The sequence below is a fragment of the Mytilus trossulus genome, chromosome 5 (genome assembly GCF_036588685.1).
Source record: "Mytilus trossulus isolate FHL-02 chromosome 5, PNRI_Mtr1.1.1.hap1, whole genome shotgun sequence".
Classification (NCBI taxonomy): domain Eukaryota; kingdom Metazoa; phylum Mollusca; class Bivalvia; order Mytilida; family Mytilidae; genus Mytilus; species Mytilus trossulus.
The window spans coordinates 38230632-38253471 of NC_086377.1; the positions used below are offsets into that span (position 1 = coordinate 38230632).

A 22840-nucleotide genomic window follows, 5' to 3' on the forward strand; every position below is an offset into this window, starting at 1 on the left:
CTATTATTTAATATTCTAGTAAACAACTTCCCAATATTACTAATTGTTGCAATTCCCCTGTAATTGCTAGGTTATGAAGTGTCACCTGACTTATGTATAGGAGTTAAAAAAACTTTTACACCAAATTTTAGGAAAAATTCCACAAGTTAGGACATTATTAAATATTTTCAAAAGGGGTTGAGAAAAATGTAGAAAACCATATTTCAACATTTCATTTGATATTTGGTCAAATCCGCAGGATTTTTAATTTTTAAAGATTTCAGTGCATCAAGAACCTCTTTTTCGGAAAATTTAAAATCTAGCTCATTAAATTGCTTACATTTCTCTGCTTCAGCTAACAATTTATTTAGACTTTGGTTATTTATATTTTTAGCAGTATTTAATCCCCCTCAAATAGTTCAACCATTCTTTGGCTGATATATGTGACGACGTCTGACAAAATGGGCCCAGATGCGGTAAAACGTAATTTTGGCTATGACGTTGCAAAGTTAACGTCGACAAGCACCTGCAAATTAATTTTTACTGACTAATTCCCAATGTAGCTTAACTAATTATATGATGATAGATGCTTACCACGTGTGCGATTTATTGTTATTATCTATTTAAATTAAAGTCCGCAATATCTATTTTTAACCTGGTTCCGTATTTTAGCCTTATCCCGTAAGTTTATTACTTCCCTTTCTGAAATCGAAAGTGGAAGTGAAATGTCATCGTCATGAGTCAAGCAAGTTTTGTATCGTGTAGCTCAAGTATTCCATCAGAAATAACAGACAAACAGGACGAGGAGTTTATTGAAGAGCTACATATTGTTGATGAACTATATTTTACCCAAGTTGAAAGTTCTCAAAGTGAAAATCTAAGCGATGATGACGGAGCTCTTATTAACTTTGAGTCTGATGATTCAGATTCGGAACATGATGACAACTTAATTCAAATTGACCCGTCAGATGAAGACAATCGTGAATATATTTCACAGGCCAGATTCAGAAATGACAGTTGTGGGTGCAAAGAGTTTTACGGGAAGCCATGTAGTCAGGTAGTGTCCATGGATACAATCATTGAATTTCGTGAACATTGTAAAGAATTGTCAAGAGATGAATTAGATTTAGTTATCAAGTCAGAACTGTTCACTCACAGAAGATCAGGTGACTTAACCACAGCTAAAAAGCATAAACAAAAAGACAGGGAGAGACCATTTCAGGAATTTTATTTTGCTGGACATCGAGTATGTCGCCAGACTTTCTGCTTTGCTCATGGAATTGAAAAAAAGAAGCTCCTTGTAATTGCAAAGTCATTGGATAATGATGGTCTAACCCCCAGAGTTCATGGCGGTAAGGGACGACATGTAAAACATGCATTGGGATTTACTGATACAGACAGAATAAAATCTTTTCTACATAAATATGCAGTCGACAATGCACTGCCCCTGCCAGGTAGACTTCCTAATTTCAGAAACTCTCAGGTCCTGCTCCTCCCTTCAGATAAGACAGCATTTGATATTCATGAGTTATATGAAACATTAGCAGTGGAAATGAAATATAGGAGTGTAAGTTTACGCACTTTCCAAAGGTTATGGAGTGAGTTATTGCCTAACATTGTTGTGTCAAAACCATGCACTGATCTTTGCTGTAAATGTCAGAACTATGCATTTAAAATATCAAACAGTGGACATCTTACCGAAGAAGAAAAAAGTGATTTGCTAGATAAATATAATACACATGTTCAGCTAGCAAAGGAACAAAGAGACTATTACAGGAGACAGTGCTCTATGAGCAAAGAAAACTATATTAATTTTCCGGATGAAGGCAAAAATCCAGGTAAATATTAGATTAATCAAAATCAAATTAATTCTATCTCATTGTGCTGATGTAAGTGAGCAACCCAAAATTGCAGAAATAATATAAATATCAACATTTTGCTATTATATTTATTTTATTTAGGATTAGTATGTGTATAAATCACTTAATGAATATCTGAAATAAGTAATGTCTCATAAAATACATTGATGTAATTGTGGGGAAAAAAAGAGAACCAATGAAACACAACCAAACATGACAAAAAATGCTTTATCATATTGAAATGCAAGTGGATTATTAATTTAATTACAATAATACACTGATGAATTAATTTGTACACATGTAATTTGGGGAAATCAAGACTTTAAACTACTGAAATAGTTGCAATGTTGATGCGTTCATGTATCCATTGATAATTAGAATTTACAAAATATACATGTAGGTATGCATCATAATTAATTTATGCAAAATGTACTTCCATTGTGATAAACATTACTTGTTTAATTTTAAAGCACTAATGAAAGCTCAAATTAAAATTTATAACATGTCATTTTTGACTGTAAAAGAGTTGTAAAATTTTGTAATTTGATTTAGGAAATCCTCCATGCTCAGTTGAAACAGAAATGCATTACTCTTGGGACTATGCACAACAAGTCCATTTCCCGCACCATGCTCAGCAGGTTGGACCAATTTACTTCAAGACTCCTAGAAAGTGTAATGTGTTTGGGATGTGCTCTGAAGGATCAGGTATGAAAAATATTTAATCACACTGCCACTTTATGTACTTCTGATATAAGAAAAGAAATTTAAATACACAGCCTTCAACAATGATGAGAACAACTTAATACTGTACAGTTGGCTATTAAAGGCCTGACATGGAAGATATGAAACATTAAAATTGCCACTTAAATAGCTGCCTATTTATTATAAAACCATTTATCATTGTTTATAAAAAAAAGACAGATTTCTCAGAGACATGTATTTTCTGAAAATATCAGTTTTCTGCATCATCTTTATTAATAACATGAACATTTAATTAATAACAGTTGAGACTTATAGCACCAATCTGAAAATATCAGGTTTATGTTATACAAATACTGAATGATGCATAATACTCATAGAATCTACAAGAACACATTACTTTTATGAGATAGATTTGTTTATTTCGACCTATATTTTCTTTATAGATAACTCATTCCAAAAGTAAAGATTATTTTATAATCACCATTTTTAAATATACAATTGAAACCTATGTAAACTTGTTCACTTTTACAAGTCAATAATTTATGAACAGTTTTTTTACAGAAATTTAAATTACATATCACTTATGTTATCATCAGGTAAACAGACATTTTATTTGGTTGATGAAGAAGAGAATCCAGGGAAAGGGGCTAACAGTGTTGTAAGCATGGTGCACCACTACCTAATGTACTATGGACATGGGGAGACTAATGGAAAGTTCCACTTTGATAACTGTTCTGGACAGAATAAAAACAATGTTGTACTGTGGTATGCCCTGTGGAGAGTTCTAACAGGTACATGTACATGTTTCTAAATCATGATTCAACACTTATATGATAGAAGTTCTATAAAAACAACACAATTTAATATCGATACATGCAATAGCAAACTAATCAATATTAAAAGCAAGAGTTTTATTTCTCACCGTAGAAAAGTCATTTATCAAAAAGTTTGCACCTTATTACCTAAAACAGGGTGATTCAACATATCATGGTTTAACAATGTTGATTTACATTTATTTTGTAGGATTACACAAGTCCATAGAGTATTCTATGATGATTGTCGGTCACACTAAGTTTGAACCTGACTGGCACTTTGGAGTATGGAAGGTAAAATGGCGCAACTCTGCAGCTGAAACAATGGAAGATGTGAGTGTGATACTATACTTTTAGGATTTTTTTTTTAATCAGGTACTGGCAAATTAGGTTTAAATAAGCAAACAACATGTTCATAATAAGAAGACATTGCAATATTTTTTTCTGTATTCAGAATAAGAAGATAACATTGATTGAATCATTGTTGTTTGCTTCATGTCCAGTGGCAAATAGTTCATGCATGTTAAGAACGATAAAATGTAACAGATTTAGGATAAGAATGTCTGTTTTTTATTATCATAAACACATTTTATTTTTAACTTTGATCGGTTAACCTACTCTTTAACACTGTGGCAGTGATGTAACAAACGAATATAACCGTACTCATGTCAAAGATTATACATGTATGCATGTCAATTTATTTTGCATATTCATTGCCGAAAAATAAGTCATGTCATACGTTTTGTTTTTTCTTGTCTCTTCTGAATACTGTATGTTCAGAAATTATTGCCTGCAGTTACTATTGCTTTTTTTTTTTACAGGAATGCAATTTTAATAAAAATCCTGTTTTATTCATCTAAAAATATTCAAAATCTGAGTTAAAAATATTGGGATTGTACATGTATCCCTGTTTCATTTTTCGCAATAATAAAAACGTCGCAATAATTTCTGAATTTAATGTACATTTAAATCAAACTACATGTACATTATACGAATCAATAATGTTGTATATATCTTGCAGATTGCAGAAAGTGTGAACAAATCTAGCAGAAATGGTCATAATATATCCCAGTTAGTGAAAGATATAGAGAAACCAGTGATATTTTTTGATTGGAAAAAATACCTTCAGCAGTATTTTAAAACACTGAAGCATATCAGCACATATCACCACTTTACGGTTGATTCAACCAAACCTGGATATGTTGTTTGTAAAGAGTCCTGTGACTCTGTACCTATAACAGTCAATTTGTTAAAAAAGAATACTATTATACCAATGGATACTATGCCGAACACTTTGACACCAAAAGGATTAGATGCAGCCAGACAGTGGTATTTGTACGAACAAATCAGAGAATTCTGCTATAATGACGCAAATAAAGATGTCAGTTGTCCAAAGCCAACATGTGCTAAAAATGAGGTTGACTTGACCAGTGATGTGGATACCAGAACACACAAATGTCCATCAAGGAAGCAGAATCTACTTAATTAAATTACCCTTAAATATATTTTTGTGTTCTTTACTAATATAAATTAATAATAATATCAAACTGAAGGCTATTGTCAACAATATAAAGGATAGACATGTGGTTTGATTTTCAACGAGACAACTATCCATGAAAGTTCAAATGATGTGAATTCAATCACTTTTAAATTATGTTGATTTATGCATAGGCAACTGTACAGTCTAAAAGGATAACAAAACAAAAAACATACTGTGTAGTTGGCTGTTAGGATCTGATATGAAAAAAAATAATCAATTTAGAAAATTAAAAGACCTAATTTAAAGCAAAATAATTTACCAAAAAAAATAGGACATACATGTACATGTACCAACAACAACCACATCACTACTAGCTCCAGCTTTGGGAAGGCAACACACAACCTGTTCATTTGTTATAAGGTGTCACAGGAGACAGCACAATACCAATAGAAACAACACACAAAACCATGTGTAAAGTATGAAATAAAAGGTAAAAAACTGAAGAAAAAAAAATCTTGATTTTTGTTTCCATGGTAACCATATATTTACCATGCATTGTCAGCAAGTTGATATTTATGTTAACAAGGCAGCTATTTAGAATGTTGATAGAAAATACAATTTTAAAGTTTGACTCATTTAATAGTAATCCATTCAAAATGACAAAGAAAATAATTAATAACAATTATTTTGTCTGAATTTCGATTTTTTTTAATTCGATATATGCATCCAAATACATCCAGAATTAGAATGTGCTGTAAATTTGAAACCAGTTGAGATATCATCATAAAATTTTGTATTCATGGTAAGCACATTAGTAGCAATGAAAAAATGCAAAAAACTGAAAATATGTATATTGCTCATCTGGACCCATTTTCTCAGTCACAGTCACATATTGTCTTGCGATTGCACTCTAGAATCTCCACCTTCACTTAAAAATTAATTCAGAAGTTTCCAATAAGCTTTATGATTGTTATCTTTTAAATTATCAAGCTGATTTTAATACTAAATTTTGTCTATAGAGACGTATTGTATTTTTTCTAGATTTTCTATAATGCTTTAAAGCACTAAAATAAGATGATCGAATATATGGATCTTTATTATATTTTTTAAATAAATTTTCTTTATCAATGAGATGCTTTTTTAGGACTGATAGAGATAGATTTTACCAAACATATATACAAAAATACACAAATACAATATTAGTATGTTCGATTGATATGTGCTATAGGAGAAATTGAAACTGTAAAGTAAAGTCAAAGATCTATGTCTTATATACAATTTAATCTGGATATTTATTTAAGTTAAGATAATTTGATTTAAGTGGGGAGGAGTGTAGTGGAATTGGATTAAGCAAATGAATTGTTTGGATAAAATTGCCTGTAAAAATAACTTTTGCCGGTTTTACGTTTATTATTTAAATTTTACAGTTCGTGTTCACTTAAGAGGGAGAGACGTTGTCACTTACCAACTTGTGTAACTTTGTCTTACATATTTCTGGGTGTAAATTGTGGTTTTAAGAAGATAGTTCCGATATTTCATTATGGAAATCTTTAAATGTTATGTCATCCATGTTGGCACTGATTCAAAATGATGTCTTATACCACGATTTTCATTGGCTAATTATGGGTTAAGGAAAATGAATTTGAATAATTAATTTGATTGATCAACGGTGGTATAAAAGCGGCCGTTTCGAAGTTAAGTTTGTTTCTTGTCCAGTTACTTGAGTAAGGTCTACTTCTCTCTCCTCTATCTTTATTCATAGCCGAGATTTATTGTAGAAACCGTACAATTGGAACTCCTCATACTGTAAATGACAAATTTATTTTCCATTATCTTTTGAAAAATAAGTGCATCGATCAGTAAATAACGAATATATTTAAATCGGTTCAATTGTTGTCCAACGCTACCTCACCTACACATGCGCCGAACGAAGGTCATAATAGGTAAATTTTCAGCAACTTTAGACACTTAAAGGATATGTCTTTAACAATTGTCTTTCTTGTTAATGTAAATATATCGGACGAAATTTTGGGAAGGTGTAAAAGGCAATACAGAGATACAAGATACGAGATACAGCGATACGAGATACGAGATATGAGAAACAATTATAAGTAATATGAAAAAAATAAGTCAAGTGTGTTGAACTATACTAATTTCATTTAGACAAACTGTTAAAATTGTAAACTCTGGGAACTAAAAGATATATTTGTCAACATCAATTTAAAACACAAGCATTACAATAAATAAAAGCTTCTGAAGATTATACACTTTAATTTTATTTGAGGTTATTGGCCTGTGCCATAATTTGATACTACCATGGTCAAACATAAAAATTCTTTAGTGATTTATTTATTTAAAACAGATAAACATCTTGTTAATTATATAAATGTAGACTATTTCAACATAGATTTTTAAATTGATTTCTTAATCATTTGTTTATTGTCATCTTATTTAAAAATAATAAAGTCATATTAATATTCACTGTAACAATTATGTTTTTGTGTACCTTATAATTTGTAAAAAACTTTCTGTTTTCTACTGGAGTTAAAATGACACACACAAATACTTCTGTGGAATTTTATCTCATTCATCTTTGTGAAATTATGCTTTAATGAGTTATCTGTTAACTATTTTTTTTTTCACAATCATAAAAATTACCATTTAACAATTGGGTTAAAACTTATTTATAAGGGTCTGGAGTGTGGGGGTGGGGGTCTTTTATTCTGTAAACATTTAATTTTCACCCCTTTTTATACGACCGCAAAAAAATTGCGTTCGTATATTGCTATATATCACGTCGTCGTCGTCCGTAGACAGATTGGTTTCCGGACAATAACTTTAGTTTAAGTGAATGGATCTCTATGAAACTTAAACAAAAGGTTCAATACCACAAAAGGAAGGTTTGGATTGTTTTGGGGGGTAATGGTCTCAACCGTTCCGGAATTAGGGGCCAAAAAGTGGCCAAAACAAGCATTTTTTCTAATTTCTGGACAATGACTTGTGAATAAAATTTTTGATTGCTATGAAATTGTACCACAAGGTTCAATACCACAAGTAGAAGGTTGAGATCGATTTTGGGGGTAATTGCCAAAACCGTTCAGGAATGAGGGGCCAAAAAGGGGCCCAAAACAAGCATTTTTCTAGTTTTCAGACTATAACATGTGTTGAAGTGTATGGATATCTCTTAAATTGTACCACATTTTACAAATATAAAATTTCTTAACAAATTTGGGGGGGGGGGGGTAAAAAAAAATGGGGGGCCAAACTTTTTTTTCTTCCAAATTTACGAAATTACCAGTTTTTTTGGAAAAATATGGGGGTAAAATATTTTTAGGGGTGGGGGGGGGCAATTTTTTTTTTTTTTTTTTATTTAAGGATTATTCACAATTTATTTTGCTATTTCTTTGTCTATAGTCTAAAAACAGAGGATTGGACTTCTGCAGTCGTATCTAGCTGCGCTCGGCGAAAAAAAATAATCTATTTTTTTAAAGTGATTTTTTACGCATTATTCTCTTATTTTTTCCCATGTTTTTTTTAATCTTTAAAAAATAGTAAAAACATTCTTTAAAATGAATGAGAACAGCAAGGTTTTCTTTCGATTTTCTGTTGATGTGTATTCTGCATGATTTAAATGTTAAAGTTTCTTGAAGTAACATGTCCAAGTTTTCACCAGTTCTTTCCAGTGAATTTGACTACATGACGATAAATAACACATGCTATTAAACATATAATTTACAATGATAATTTTGATAATTTTCTTTAAATTTTAAGAAGGGGAAATTCTGTAAACATTTAACGTTTAGCGTTTTCTTTTATTAATTATTAATTATTCAATATTCATTATATTTTTATACCACACATTTCTCTAATCTTCATTTTGTTTGCCGTTATTCTCTAATCTTCATTTTTTGAAGAGCATTATTCTTTATTCATTTAACCCCATCCATATATTACAGCTATCTAGATGCACAATGATAAAACTTGGCTAACATGGGTATAAACATGTTAAACCCAGCCTTTGTTTAACCTGTCCTAAGTCCGGAACCTCTAGCCTTTGCAAGTCTTGCATGTTTTTTTTTTAGTTTAGTTCATCTGTAATGTTTTTGTGTACATTTGGAGCTTGGTCAAACTCGCCTATGAGTACATGAGTTCCCACTGTGTTGAATATTGTGGTCAGGTTGTTGTCTCTTTGACACATTCCCTGCTTCCATTCTTTTATTCTATTACAGAAAGCTCCAATTTTTTGGGGATAATTTCTCATAAAATATTATAAATTATGTTAAATCATCATTTTTTAATTTCTACTAATAATTTCATTGGTCCCAACCTGTGTGATGAAAACTTGTAGGAGTGTTTAGCCCTTTAATGATTGAACATTGCTGGTTGCGGGATCAGCAGAACAAGACTGACAATTTTAGAAAAATCTGACAAACCAGGTCTTTTTGAACTATTGACCCTGAAATATAACATTTTAGTTCATTTCTCAGTTTTGCATATCACGAAAACTATAAGAGCTTGAATTAAAGTAAATCATAAGAACAAGATAACCAAAGTCCAATAACTCTTCCATAAGACAATAAATTATAAAAACGAACCATACTTTGACTACATTCCGTCTGCCAAGGAAATTGGTCTCATTTGCACTACCCCATCTTCTTACCATTATAATGTACATTGAGATTCCATCAATGACAAGTTATCGTCATAGGAATTCGGGAAGAGGAATACGAAGGACAAGAGAAAAATTTGATGCCCCTGTAACCTTTGACTATATGACTAATAAAAGTTTGGAAAAAACATTTTGTTTAATGTATAAATCTGATACAAAGTGAAGGATATTTGAAATTTGTAAAAACAGAATGTACTTGACATGTTCAGTCACATCAGTACCATTATCTGGTCAATAAAATAACATGTTTGCATCATTATCATATACATTGGTCATAATCTCAGTACTGCTTTTGTTGTTTAGGAAGTGATGTAATATTGCCTTCTTTTTCTATGCACTGTGTAATTAACAATTAAGTTAATAAACATGTTTATAATGAAATTCCTAGCTCATGTTTGATTAGAGTTTTGTGGCTTTCTTGTAGTAAGCTCCTGATATCAGTTGAAATAACAATACTTTGAGGCTCAAAAGATGGATCTTTGTGTAGTACACACCTTTTCTTAGTATGGTAATGAACAAATTCTTTCTTGAATGACATTTTTAACAACCCTGCTTCATTTACATACTGTCTGAATTCCTTCCTAGCAATAACTATATCTTGCGGTTCTTCCGGTACCTCCATTATGTTTTGTCTGAATTTCTTACCGCAACCATAACACACCATTATGCGTGTGTTCCTTGGAAAGCGAAAAATGTAATTGCTTTCTGCACTTTGATCTAATACAATACCATCTACTGTTGTCACTGTTGCTGTTGCATTAGATGTTTTGTGTCTTTTCCATGTAGACTTGTCAGTGGGCTTTTTCCCAGCAGTAGACGGTAGTGTGCTGTTGACTGCTGCTGTCAATGTGAAATTATTTTTGTTCCTGTTGCGCCAGGTTATAAACAAGTTTAACACTCCAATGTCTTCAGCCCCAGCAACTGCATGTTGGCATATTTTGTACAGTTTGTACATGTAACAATCGCATTAAACTCGACCTGATTTTCTTGTGAATTCAACATAGTGGCTTGTTTTACTATTAGACATACTGGTCACACGTCGTGAGTCTTGCTGTCCAGGAACCTACCAAACTGCATGCTCAATTAATAGTATGTCACCTGCCTTTGACCACATATCTGTTAAAACTGATGCTGGAACATCAGAAAATGTACAGGACTCAGCTGGCTGACTAATACAAATGTTCTGATTTTTTTCTGCTACAACATTTACAATTTCTTTCTGCTGTACTTTACATCTGTTAACCTTTGCAATATGTCTTTTCCTCTGCTCAGATGTCCAGGTTGCCCATGTCTGCATTGGAACTTCCAGATGCTGATATTCCCCTTTGAATCGGTAATGTCCTTCCTGTACAATTGCTATTTTTAGTTGATTTTCCTGTGATTCAACATAATCTTTAGCCTCTGTGATAAATTTAGGCAGTGTAAGGTTCTTCCCACAGACTTTTTGCATAGCATTGTTGATGCTTTCATTGTCATTGGTTGTATACCACTCCAAGGATGAAAGGTCAGCCTCAGATCTAATAGTTTGTATCATTGTTTGTTTAAAGGTTTCTTCCTGGTATGTCTTAAACCATTTCAAGAAACCTGGACTCATATTTTCCCATTTGTCCTTCAAAGAATTAACTTTGATATCAAACTCAGCATGTGTCAGACTATCTACCAACCCCAGAATTTTAATTGATGCACTTTCACTTTTCCCAAATATGTCTGCCAGTATCAGTGACCTGTTGTGCAGAGATACACCCATGTTGATTAATTTGTTCTGAATATTTTTCCTCATGTGGTTGAAACACCTTAACTGTGTATGTCCTTCAAACGCCATTAATGCGGCATTTGTCAGTGCTATTTCTCCATCACTACCAATCGCTTTGATGCATTTCAGTTCTTTCTCTGCAGAAATCAGGGTTGAGAAGAAATTAAAGTATGTAGTAGTTTCCTTCTTCTTATGAACACATATTGGTCCTACAAATACTGGACTTCTGTTAATCATATGTTTACCTGGGGTAATGTCTTGCAAAAGTGGATGTTTGTATGTTGTTATTGTTACATCAAAATTGCCGAAATGAAATGTAGGGTCAATACCTACTATACTACATGGATGTGTTGTGCAAAATCTTTTTAAATCATGTAATTGCTACTTAGAAGCTAACACAACTATGAAGTCTGGCCTGACATCAAATTTTCGTATGAAAGGCTGTTCTTGATTGTCATACATGTGAAGAACTTCTGTAGCCTCATCCATCTCCTCTTTATTTGTCCTTATGTTTTTGACCTGTTGTTCATTCCTAGGATAGGAACTAGGTCCACAAGATTCTATACCACCGTTTTCATTAATGACGCCTTTCATGATTGATTTGGCTGATGTTTTTGACTTACTAAGTTCAATCATTCTATTCAGTGTGCTTGGAGCCACTCTACGGTAAGGTGCTGCATGCTTTGACTTAGCATTCCCATGAGGTTTGAGTACAACTGGTTCTATATCGCCAGTAAAATAGAACTGCAGAATGGCATGTGGATATCCATGAATCTCTATTATAAGCCGGCGGAAATTTGGTGTTTCTTTATGAAAGGAATATGTTCTCCAAAGCTCATAAGAAGATCCAGAAATATCCGAAGAGTTGTCCTTACAAGACATATTGACAAACAAACGGACGGACAGACAAAAGGACAAACCGATAGACGAACAGATGGATGAACGGAAATCCGGAAGGAACGATGGACGGACAATTGGATGGACGGACAGGGTGATTCCTATATATACCCCTAATTCTTTTTCTGGTGTATAATTACAATCTAAATTCAGACCTGTATCAAAGTTGAAAACTGTTCAGGTTTTGACCTGTGGTCATATCAAGCTGTGCTAAGCGAAGCACATTTTTACTAATTAAAAAGATAAAGGTATATTATTTTGCATCAGAGGCCAATCCATAACTTTTTAACTCCCCTCTCCCCCAAGGTAATTATTTCAACTTAAAGGTCATTAAGAAGCAGAAACATATTGACGACTGAATACTGATGAATGGTGATAAAAACAATAAATTTCTTCAGTTTATTTGAAGGTCATATAATGTTGTATTCACTGTTGATAAGGAGTATTTAGTGCTTTCTTGACCTTAACATATGCATGCACTTTTTAAGTATGACATCATTCAAAAAACGAAAAGGGAATATTCTTGTGAAGGGAAACACAATCATTGCACAGAAGTAGAAAAAAAGACTTTTATATATTTGTATAAAATGAAATAACAATGGTTTTATTAAAGTCTAGTCGTTTATTTAGATTTAAGGAATATTTAATATCTTATCAAGAAATGAATTTTAATTAACCCAATGCAATACCCCAATCAAAAACAAGGTGTAAATTATTTCGAGTATTCTTGTTAATTTCACCATAATGTCGTTAGTGTATTGATACCCTGCTATTATCATGCTTTCCCGTAAAATAAGGTAAAAATCCTGAAAAAAACGTTTTACATTAATCATAATATCTTGTTTGTAACTTTAAAAGTTGAAAAAAAATGTAGAAGCATATGGAGTGGACCCCCCTTTTTGTGTTTCATTTTTATTTAAGCCATTCTTTCATATTTAAACTTATTTTCATTTATTTTAAGTGTTCTTACTATGAGATTAAATAATAACAGAAGTGTGTACGGTTGGTATATATGGTACACCTCTCTTCTTATTTCCACAACTTGCACAAGGCAAGAAAGATTTCAAGATCTTCAAAAATAAGAAAAAAAATTGTTAATATAAGTTGAAATATAAAAGAATACTATTTTCAAATAAAAATTCAAACACAAATAAATATACAAAAAGGGGGGGGGGGGTCTATTTCAAAAGTGCCTGAGGAAATGGGTTCTAATTTTTAATAATCATCAAATATATATATGAAACAAAGTGAAATTGAAACATAGAAATATGAAAAATAATGCATTTATAGATGATATATTTTATTGTTTATCTTGACTTTCAAGATATATTTGAACATTTTATTATTTTTAATATTCCAATCTTTGCAATAAGTTGACAAAAAAATGAAATTCAATTTTGTAAAAACAACAATGTGTCCATAGTACACGGATGTCCCACTTGCACTATTATTTTCTATGTTCAGTGGACCGTGAAATTGGGGTCAAAACTCTAATTTGGCAATAAAATTAGAAAGATCATATCATAGGGAACATGTGTACTAAGTTTCAAGTTTATTGGACTTCAACTTCATCAAAAACTACCTTGACCAAAAACTTTAACCTGGGAAACGAACGGACGGACGGACGGACGCACAGACCAGAAAACATAATGCCCCTCTACTATCGTAGGTGGGGCATAAAAAAAAAAAAAAAAAATACTGAAAAAATACATTTCTTGATCAATTCATATTGTGTATTTACAATTAATCCCTTGTGAAACAATTTTCACCTATAAATGAAGAAAACAAAACATGTGGTATCTATTAACTAACATAAATATAATTGGTGTGACAGTTTAATTTGAACCTATGGTGTTTTCTAAGTGGTGCAGGAGATAAGTTCAGTTTTTATTCAACATCATTTTGATGCGAATTCCTGGGCTTGGATGTAGGACTGTGTAGATAAGATACACCTACTTGGGTTAACCCCCTCATGGTGTATCTATTATAATACATACACTATATAGTACCTGTCGCGAGACGGGAGGGTGTAATTTTACTGGTTGTCGCTTGTTGCTGTTCCTCATATTTGTTTTTCGTTTAAAGTTTTTTAAATAAATCTGGCCTTTGGTTTGTCCTGTAGGAATTGTTTAACACTTATTTTGGGGCCATTTATTGCTTACTACAAGTCTTTGCAGTGTGAAGCTCCATGTTGAAGGCTGTGACATATGATTATAACCTATAATTGCTTATATTTACTTCTATACATGTATGTATAGGTCTTGGACGGAGGGTTGTCTTATTGGCAATCATACCATATCTTCATGTGTTTATATGTATAAAAATGTTAGGTAGATATTTCTGTTAATTTTGCATATGCTGACTTCACAGGGTCTGATAGTGTTAATGAACCAAATGTGCAATCATGCTCTATTATTTGAATATATAATATTTGAAATTTATGTACGTTCAGCCACACATTTTACACCCACCATGGCAGACATGTTTATTCACCTTACAGGAACAAAGTAACAACACTTAAAAAGGACATTGACAGGAACATATCTGCAAAGTTTGGTGAAATTATATTTAGTGGTTCTCAAAACAAATATCAAATCATGAAAACTTAAGGAATGACACAGACGACAGACTTCAAGTGATGACAATAGCTCACAGTGTAAAAGTCTAATAATAAGAAAAAAACTTACCTTTCATTTCTCGTTCTGGTAAACCCCTAAGGGCTTCTGCATAAGTTTTCTTTAAAAAAAAATTCTTCGACATGTTGCTTTGCTGAACCAGTATCTAGCAGTGGCTTATTTATTGTCCAACATTGGAACCATTCCCATAACCTCAGTTTATTATATTTTTAAGATGTAAAGTGACACTATTAACCTCTGTACTGTTTCAAAATTGTTTAATTGCTGACATTGTGATTTAAAGTTTACTGATAAAAATGCAATTTTATTACCTTTTCCACATACACTTTCAACAAATTGTCAGTATATTTTTTTATTTTTGAAAGGGACCTATGGTTTGTTAATTTGATATGCTACATTTCATGAGTGTTACAAGGTTGTGTCTTAAATATTGAAAAACATAAAACATTTTTTTTTTAATTCTGATAACAACAATTAAATGTATACATATTATGTCATTAAGATAAATATGATTCTTCAATTCAAAATAACTGAAATAATTGATAGATATTTATCAATGCAAGTTTTTATCTTGCAAGATCTGTCACCAAATAAGCAATTTTATATATTTTTTTTCAAATGAACCATAGAGAATTTAATTTTTTTTTGTTTTGCATAAGACTGTGTCCTCTTTATGCCATTGTATTAGAATAACTGAAATTTGTAAAAACATTAATATCAATGATTAATGCATTAACAAGTTTCATGTATTTCCATAATATACATTTTTTTAGCTTTAATTAATTATTATATAATTTTCAGTTATTTTGTATCTCGTATCTCGTATCTTGTATCGCTGTATCTCGTATCTCTGTATTGCCTTTTACACCTTCCCCGAAATTTTTTAATAAAGTTACAAGACATGAAGTGACTATTATATTTTCCTACGTCACTCAGGTAATGGAAAATAAATTTGTCGTTAATAGTATTGTGATAGCGAAGGTAAAGACTTCAATCGTATGTATTTAGCTAACCTTAACATGAAATCGTGGTGTATTTGCCACTGGACGTTAAGCAACCAACAATCAATCAATTTACTTTTGCTCTTGTTCGTTATATAGCTGAGCTCATTTTACTTTGGCGAGAATTTTCGAATGATCTAAGAGAGGATATCGAACTGCTTGCTGAAACTGTTGATCTTTCTTCGAATGTTTAATCATTGATTCGAATCTATAAGTATTTTACATCCTTCATGTGCAAGTTATTTGCTGGCAAGCGTACCCCTATGCTGACAAAATTCCAGACACAGTTGGTTCGAGTGTTTTTCTCCACATGTTTTGTAGGTAATGTTTTAATTTGTTTTGAAATTTGTGCCGTTGATGGGGATCTTAACATCCGTCTATCAATGTTAAATTTGTTAGGTGAGGGTAGATTAAGCACACACTCTGTTGCACTCTTAAACGTGAAGCTGACAGCTCATCCTTCATATAAATATTTTGATATGAGCGTCACTGATGAGTCTTATGTAGACAAAACGCGCGTCTGGCGTACTAAATTTTAATCCTGGTACCTTTGATAACTATTAGGGCCTATTAATGTTGCGCGCCAAATTTTCTGTCCCTATTCAATATACCCTCATTATACGTGGCACAGTGGCAGTCCAAATTTCCCCGACCATCATCCCCTGTGGCCTCTATTATGACAAGACCTACTGATTGTATTTAATGTGATCTTGTTCTCGTTCTGAATACGCATGAAATATTTGCCACTGGACGTTAAGCAACCAACAATCAATTTTATTTTAAAAAACATTAGCTACAGAGTATGATACGGTGGATGAGAGGATAACTTTGGGCTTAAACAATAATGACCACCACAAAAAAAAAACTTTCTTCACATTTTAAAAAGAAGTTGAATATACTGTGTCGCTCACCTTGGTCTATGAGAATATTAAACAAAGGACGCAGATGGATTCATGACAAAATTGTGTTTTTTGTGATGGTTAAGTATTTGTACATCTTATTTTACTGAACTTGCTGCTTACAATTATTTCTTTCTATATTGAACTTGGCTCAGTAGTATCAGTGGAAAATGTTAGTAAAAATTTACAAATTTCATGAAAATTGTTAAAAATTTACTATAAAGGGCAATAACTCCTAAAGGGGTCAACTGACCATTTTGGTCATGTTGACTTATTTGTAGATCTTACTTTACTGAACAGTATTGCTGTTTACAGTTTATCTCTATCTATAATAATATTCAAGATAATAACCAAACACAGCGAAATTTCCCTAAAATTACCAATTCAGGGGCAGCAACCCAACAATGGGTTGTCTGATTCATCTGAAAATTTCAGGGCAGATAGATCTTGATCTGATAAACAGTTAAACCTTGTGCGATTTGCTCTAAATGCTTCGGTTTTTGAGTTATAAGCCAAAAACTGCATTTTACCCCTATGTTCTATTTTTAGCCATGGCAGCCATCTTGGTTGGTTGACCGGGTCACGCTACACATTTTTTAAATTAGATACCCCAAAGATGGTTGTGGTCAAGTTTGGAATTATTTGGCCTGGTTGTTTCAGAGGAGAAGATTTTTGTAAAAGATTACTTAGATTAACGACAAATGGTAAAAAAAATTGACTATAAAGGACAATAACTCCTAAAGGGGTCATCTGACCATTTTGGTCTTGTTGACTTATTTGTAGATCTTACTTTGCTGAACATTATTGCTGTTTAAAGTTTATCTCTATCTATAATAATATTCAAGATAATAACCAAAAACAGCAAAATTTCCCTAAAATTACCAATTCAGGGGCAGCAACCCAACAACGGGTCGTCCAATTCATCTGAAAATTTCAGGGCAGATAGATCTTGATCTGATAAACAGTTAAACCTTGTGCGATTTGCTCTAAATGCTTCGGTTTATGAGTTATAAGCCAAGAACTGCATTTTACGCTTATGTTCTATTTTTAGCCATGGTGGCCATCTTGGTTCGTTTGACGGGTCACGCCACTCATTTTTAAATCTAGATACCCCAATGATGATTGTGGCCAAGTTTGGTTCAATTTGGCCTGGTAGTTTCAGTGGAGAAGATTTTTGTAAAAGACAACTAAGATTAACGAAAAATGGTTAAAAATTGACTATAAAGGGCAATAACTCCTAAAGGAGTCAACTGACCATTTTGGTTATGATGACTTATTTGTAGATCTTACTTTGCTAAACATTATTGCTGTTTACAGTTTATCTCTATCTACAATAATATTCAAGATAATAAGCGAAAACGGACAAAATTTCCCTAAAATTACCAATTTAGGGGCAGCAACCCAACAACAGGTTGTCCGATTCATCTGAAAATTTCAGGGCAGATAGGTCTTGACCTGATTAACAATTTAACCCCTGTCAGATTTGCTTTAAATGCTTTGGTATTTGAGTTATAAGCCAAAAACTGCATTTTACCCCTATGTTCTATTTTTAGCCATGGCGGCCATCTTGGTTGGTTTGACGGGTCACGCCACACATTTTTTAAACTAGATACCCCAATGATGATTGTGTCCAAGTTTGATTTAATTTGGCCTAGTAGTTTTTGAGGAGAAGATTTTTGTAAAAGTTAACGACGACGACGACGGACGCCGGACGCCAAGTGATGAGAAAAGAAAAAAATGATAATTCTATGCCCGTCATTTTGAATATAACCGGAAGTAAGAGTTTTTAAGAAATATGTTTTTTTTTGCAAAAAAAAGTTTGTTTCCAGGTTTTGTTGAAAAAAATAATTCGTTTTGGACCCTGTGAAAAAAAATTGTTTGTTTCAGTCTCACCTGCCTCTATATGTAATGCTAAAATTGAAAAAAAAAAATGTTTTCGGTTTGTTTCTATAAAAATAAATGTCCATAGCCCACCACCAAGAAATTCAAATGGTTGCTGCCTAAGGTATATTAAAATCATGAATTTCTTTCTATTTAACTAAAACAACTGTTTGTTTAGCTTTGGCTACTAAAAAATTGTGTAAAAATTCACATATTTTTGCCGTTTTTTGTATTATACACAACCCACTTTGGAAACAACACTCAAATTAATCTAAGACGTAGACGTTTTCACTGTAGAATGGCGCTAATAAGAGTTATTTTTTGTAAAATATTTCACCGAGGTATAGATGCTGACAGATATGTCGATTTTTAATGGTGGTTTAGTACCAATTTATAAAACACTTTGCTATATTATCTTATTGCTTTCTATGGTCTTCATGAAATATTTGCCACTGGACGTTAAGCAACCAACAATCAATCATCTATGGTCTTCAGCTTATAAAAAGCGGTTTCTTATTGTCCTTAGTGTGTGTTATAGCACATCACTGGTCACAAGTTTCTGGTGCTTTTAAAATATTGTCGTGTTCCGGACATGGCTCCTTTCTCTTGAAAGGAATCTTACAAGAAGAAATGCATTTCAGTTTCTGTTCTCCTTGAATGCCCTGCGATTCCATCAAAGCAATTATTAATGAATCTATAATATCAGGCACATCTTTGTCGGTCTCCATTAGCTGTTGCACTTATTTGACATGAACACACTCGAGTTGTCCAAACTGCATACAAGAACCTCAAACTGTCCGTTGAAGCATCTGACTACTCTTAACTTATCATGACACAACACAATACATCTGGGTTTTTCATTAACCGTGATTCCAAAACGTCAGACTACAATCAAAATGAGAACTTTTTTTAAATGCAGTGGCACCTTTTATGTGTACATGTTTTGTGATTGGATCTAATGGGTTTATTGTTGATCATAAACATTCCCTGAATTATAACAAGGTTTTCATTATGAATGACTGTGGTAACCTATATTATTCGTATCTGCATAAAAATACCTAGCTGCATTTGATATTTTTTGTTATCATTTCAACCTTTCTTCTGTTGGCTTGTTTATTTAAACTTTTGCTTAGGTCTTTAGCTATGTTTTACACGCAACACTTGTCGGTGACATATGTTTCGACGCTCTGTTTACCAGTAGGAAATCAATAAAGAGAGCACAAGATTTAATGTAGCTTCTCAATCTCCCTGTAGGTTTATGCCTTTCGTAAGTATACCACAGAATCTCATTTTTTGGGGTCAGTTATATCGTGCAATCGTTCTCTGTTTTCTGTTGTAACAGTTTTCAAGATTCGAAAAACATTGGGCAATGTTGGTGTGAAAAATGTCCACACTCCAAATTTCTGTTCATCATAACCCCGCTTTCCAAACAGTTTACTGTTGTAAAAGAAAACTGTCAACCTTTTGAACGGGATGGAATTATCACAGCCATTTTTTTTCTTTGTCCTCTTTGGTGATGGGGTCGGCCTGTTTCATAGACCTCCGAGTCACCGCGAGGCTAATTCCTTCATTTTAGCGTTTGGTACCTTATGGAAAACGGCAAACCTAATGCCATTTTTATTTTGATTTTTTTTTTCTTGAATTTGCTCAACTCTCAAATATAGTGATTTTTTTTTTGGGGGGGGGTTCAAGTCCATTTTATTTCCGTACTTCAACAACAAACAACTGAAGACATTGGTCCATGGTTTCGACATCTATATGCTTTAAAAGGGGGATATTCTCATTTTTCATTCTACTATTCACGAATGCTTCCACAGCCAATTTTGGTATTTTTTTTCTGTATTTGAGTTTTTCTGGGAGTTTAATAATTTGTCCAAGTCCTCTTTGATTGCCGGGTTCCCAAATCTCTTTTAACAAGACTCTAGCATTTTAGTTTCCTCGCTAAACAAAGGAATATGTTTGGTAAATCGTCGTCAGTTTCCATGTCGTCCGCTACTTGTAACAGAATTATGTCTAGATCGTCATCAAATGCATTTGTCAGAGATGTGCTTGAACCTGTTTAGGGTACCAATTATGAGTGGTTTGTCTTCGGGAGTTTGAGACATAACTATATTTAAGCCATCATTAAACGGGTCTTCGTAACTTGTATTCCGATCCATGGATTTTAATATACTAAATCATCTGCCCCGGAGTAAAAACACGTGGGTCAAGAAATAATTCTGGAACCTTTGGTAACTACAGATCAGTTGCGATCAAATGCAGTGGGTTTTAACGTATTCATATGTACCAACCTTTACCTGAACCGATAACGTTACATCACAACATGTATACCTGATAGTATCACTTTAGATATATTGTCAGCATGGCTTTTTGAATGTTTTTCATCAATGAACAAATAATATTAATGTTCCCTTTGTAACAATGTCTGAAATAATTTCTACTTCTTCATGAGATGGATCTGTTGATCCATCTGATATTGGGGAGATGAAAGTTACATCTTTCATGTCTTTGGTAATCTTGGCTACTTCCGCTTTAGCAATACAACTAGCAAACTCTTTTTTAATAGTGCGATACTGTGTCCCTATATCTAAACCTTAAGATTCATCCATATCGCATAGCATTGGATAATCAGTAAAGAGGCGTCCCTTTTTACACAAGGCAAACACATTTCTACATTTCAACATCAATCTATTGACCGTCAATTGATTTTGGACTCTCGGAGCTTTGGCTCCTTTTTTCTGCCAGTTTAACTGAATCAAGTCAATTGGTCATCAATTACAGATGATTCCAATAGTGGAACTATGCCATCTAGATCATCATGCACATGTGATCTATCAGTTTCTGAATCTAAGTTGTCATTGCCATGCGAATCTTCATCCATGGTGTCATTAGGTGATGATTCCTCATAACCAATTGTGACATCAGACGAAATCGATGATCTCTCCGAAGTAAATACACTCAAGCGGTTTAAGCACTGGGGTAAAGCTGATGACCGTAACTGCATTCACGGTCATCCCAAGATGTCGGACGAAAAATTAGGTCAGTTTCTGTATTGTCTGTTTAAAGTGTTTCTATATCATTTTCTTTACAATTCATACATTGAAACGATGTAAATTTATAAAAGAATCACTCGGAAATCACAGATTACTTCCGAGAAATGTGCATGAAACGGGAAATTCGATTTGAAAAAAAAACTGGTACCCCATCTTCTGTCCACCGATTGACTACAGGTGTCAACAAGTGTTCATAATTTAAACCAGTCAGCGGATAGAGAAGAAACCTAGTTATTTTTATTCTAAAATTATGAAAAATTTAAATCAAATCAAATGCTTAAGCACATAATCAAAGATTTATTAAAAAAAAAATAGAAAAAAAAGTTCTAAAAATAATCCGTGTTACGCAATCTCTGTTGACATTTGGCGGGACTCTTGAAAATTTAAGAAAGGTGAAAATAGCATTGATATATTTCTTAGAAGCTGTACATATGTGTATCTCAATTACCTCATGGTTTTGAGATGAGTCCCAACACCTGTAGAAAACCCTCAAACGTATGAGGTTTACCAACTTGAATGGAAATATAGTGGATCGGGGGTTTGATGAACCAGCCACAGTTAAGAAAATATCAAGACAGAATGACAAAGGAGGCTCACATAAGAATTGGACCGGAAAATGACAACCTGGAAGTAATCAACATTTTCAGTGGCTTTATGTATGTGTGTGCTTTTGTTAGCACGACTGCAGTTGTGAAAGTAGATGGTGGGATTTTCGTAACTAGTCTTGGACTGTTAACCCTTACAGACTTATGAAATATACTGTTACTGTAAAACTAACTTATCGCGTCTGGCGTACTAAATTATAATCCTGGTACCTTTGATAACTAATTATACCTTTCAAATGTCACTATTTGTGGTCTATCCCCCCCCCTTTCCCCCCACATACAGTATCCCCCCCTTTTCCCCCCACATACAGGTTCCTTAAACTAGCTCATACTTTTCAAATGTCACTATTTGTGAGACCCCCTATACAAGTTCCTAAAAAAAACACTTCGTCCACAATTGTAAACCAAAAAAAATAACTTTACAATAGCTTAAATTAAGACTCGCAAAAGTATGGAGAAGCCACACAACAACTTTTAAAAATTGATAAAGGCTCCCTTGAAGGTTTTGTCATACTTTAAGAGAAATCTTGCACGCAAAACCCCAATAAGTATTTTGATATTTTGATATATAACTTCAGTCTCATTGTAGATTTTTACTTTAGAGTAACATAAAA

The 22840-nt window shown here is 32.9% G+C and overlaps 1 protein-coding gene across 1 annotated transcript; it reads left to right on the top strand.

The window, feature by feature from the left end:
• The first annotated feature begins 443 nt into the window (after positions 1–443).
• Positions 444–5719, top strand: LOC134718827 (uncharacterized). Its single transcript, XM_063581615.1, has 5 exons — positions 444–1817; positions 2391–2543; positions 3137–3331; positions 3564–3685; positions 4374–5719. Exons 1-5 carry the CDS (start codon positions 716–718, stop codon positions 4839–4841), a joined length of 2040 nt encoding a protein of 679 aa, XP_063437685.1. The 5' UTR covers positions 444–715; the 3' UTR covers positions 4842–5719.
• Positions 5720–22840: the final 17121 nt, after the last annotated feature.

Bases quoted from the DNA above. Each gene is read 5' to 3' on its own strand.
- LOC134718827 (XM_063581615.1), top strand. From the start codon at position 716: ATGAGTCAAGCAAGTTTTGTATCGTGTAGCTCAAGTATTCCATCAGAA. The intron at 2,544-3,136 runs GTATGAAAAATA...TGTTATCATCAG, and splicing joins GATGTGCTCTGAAGGATCAG to GTAAACAGACATTTTATTTG. The intron at 3,332-3,563 runs GTACATGTACAT...TTTATTTTGTAG, and splicing joins CCTGTGGAGAGTTCTAACAG to GATTACACAAGTCCATAGAG.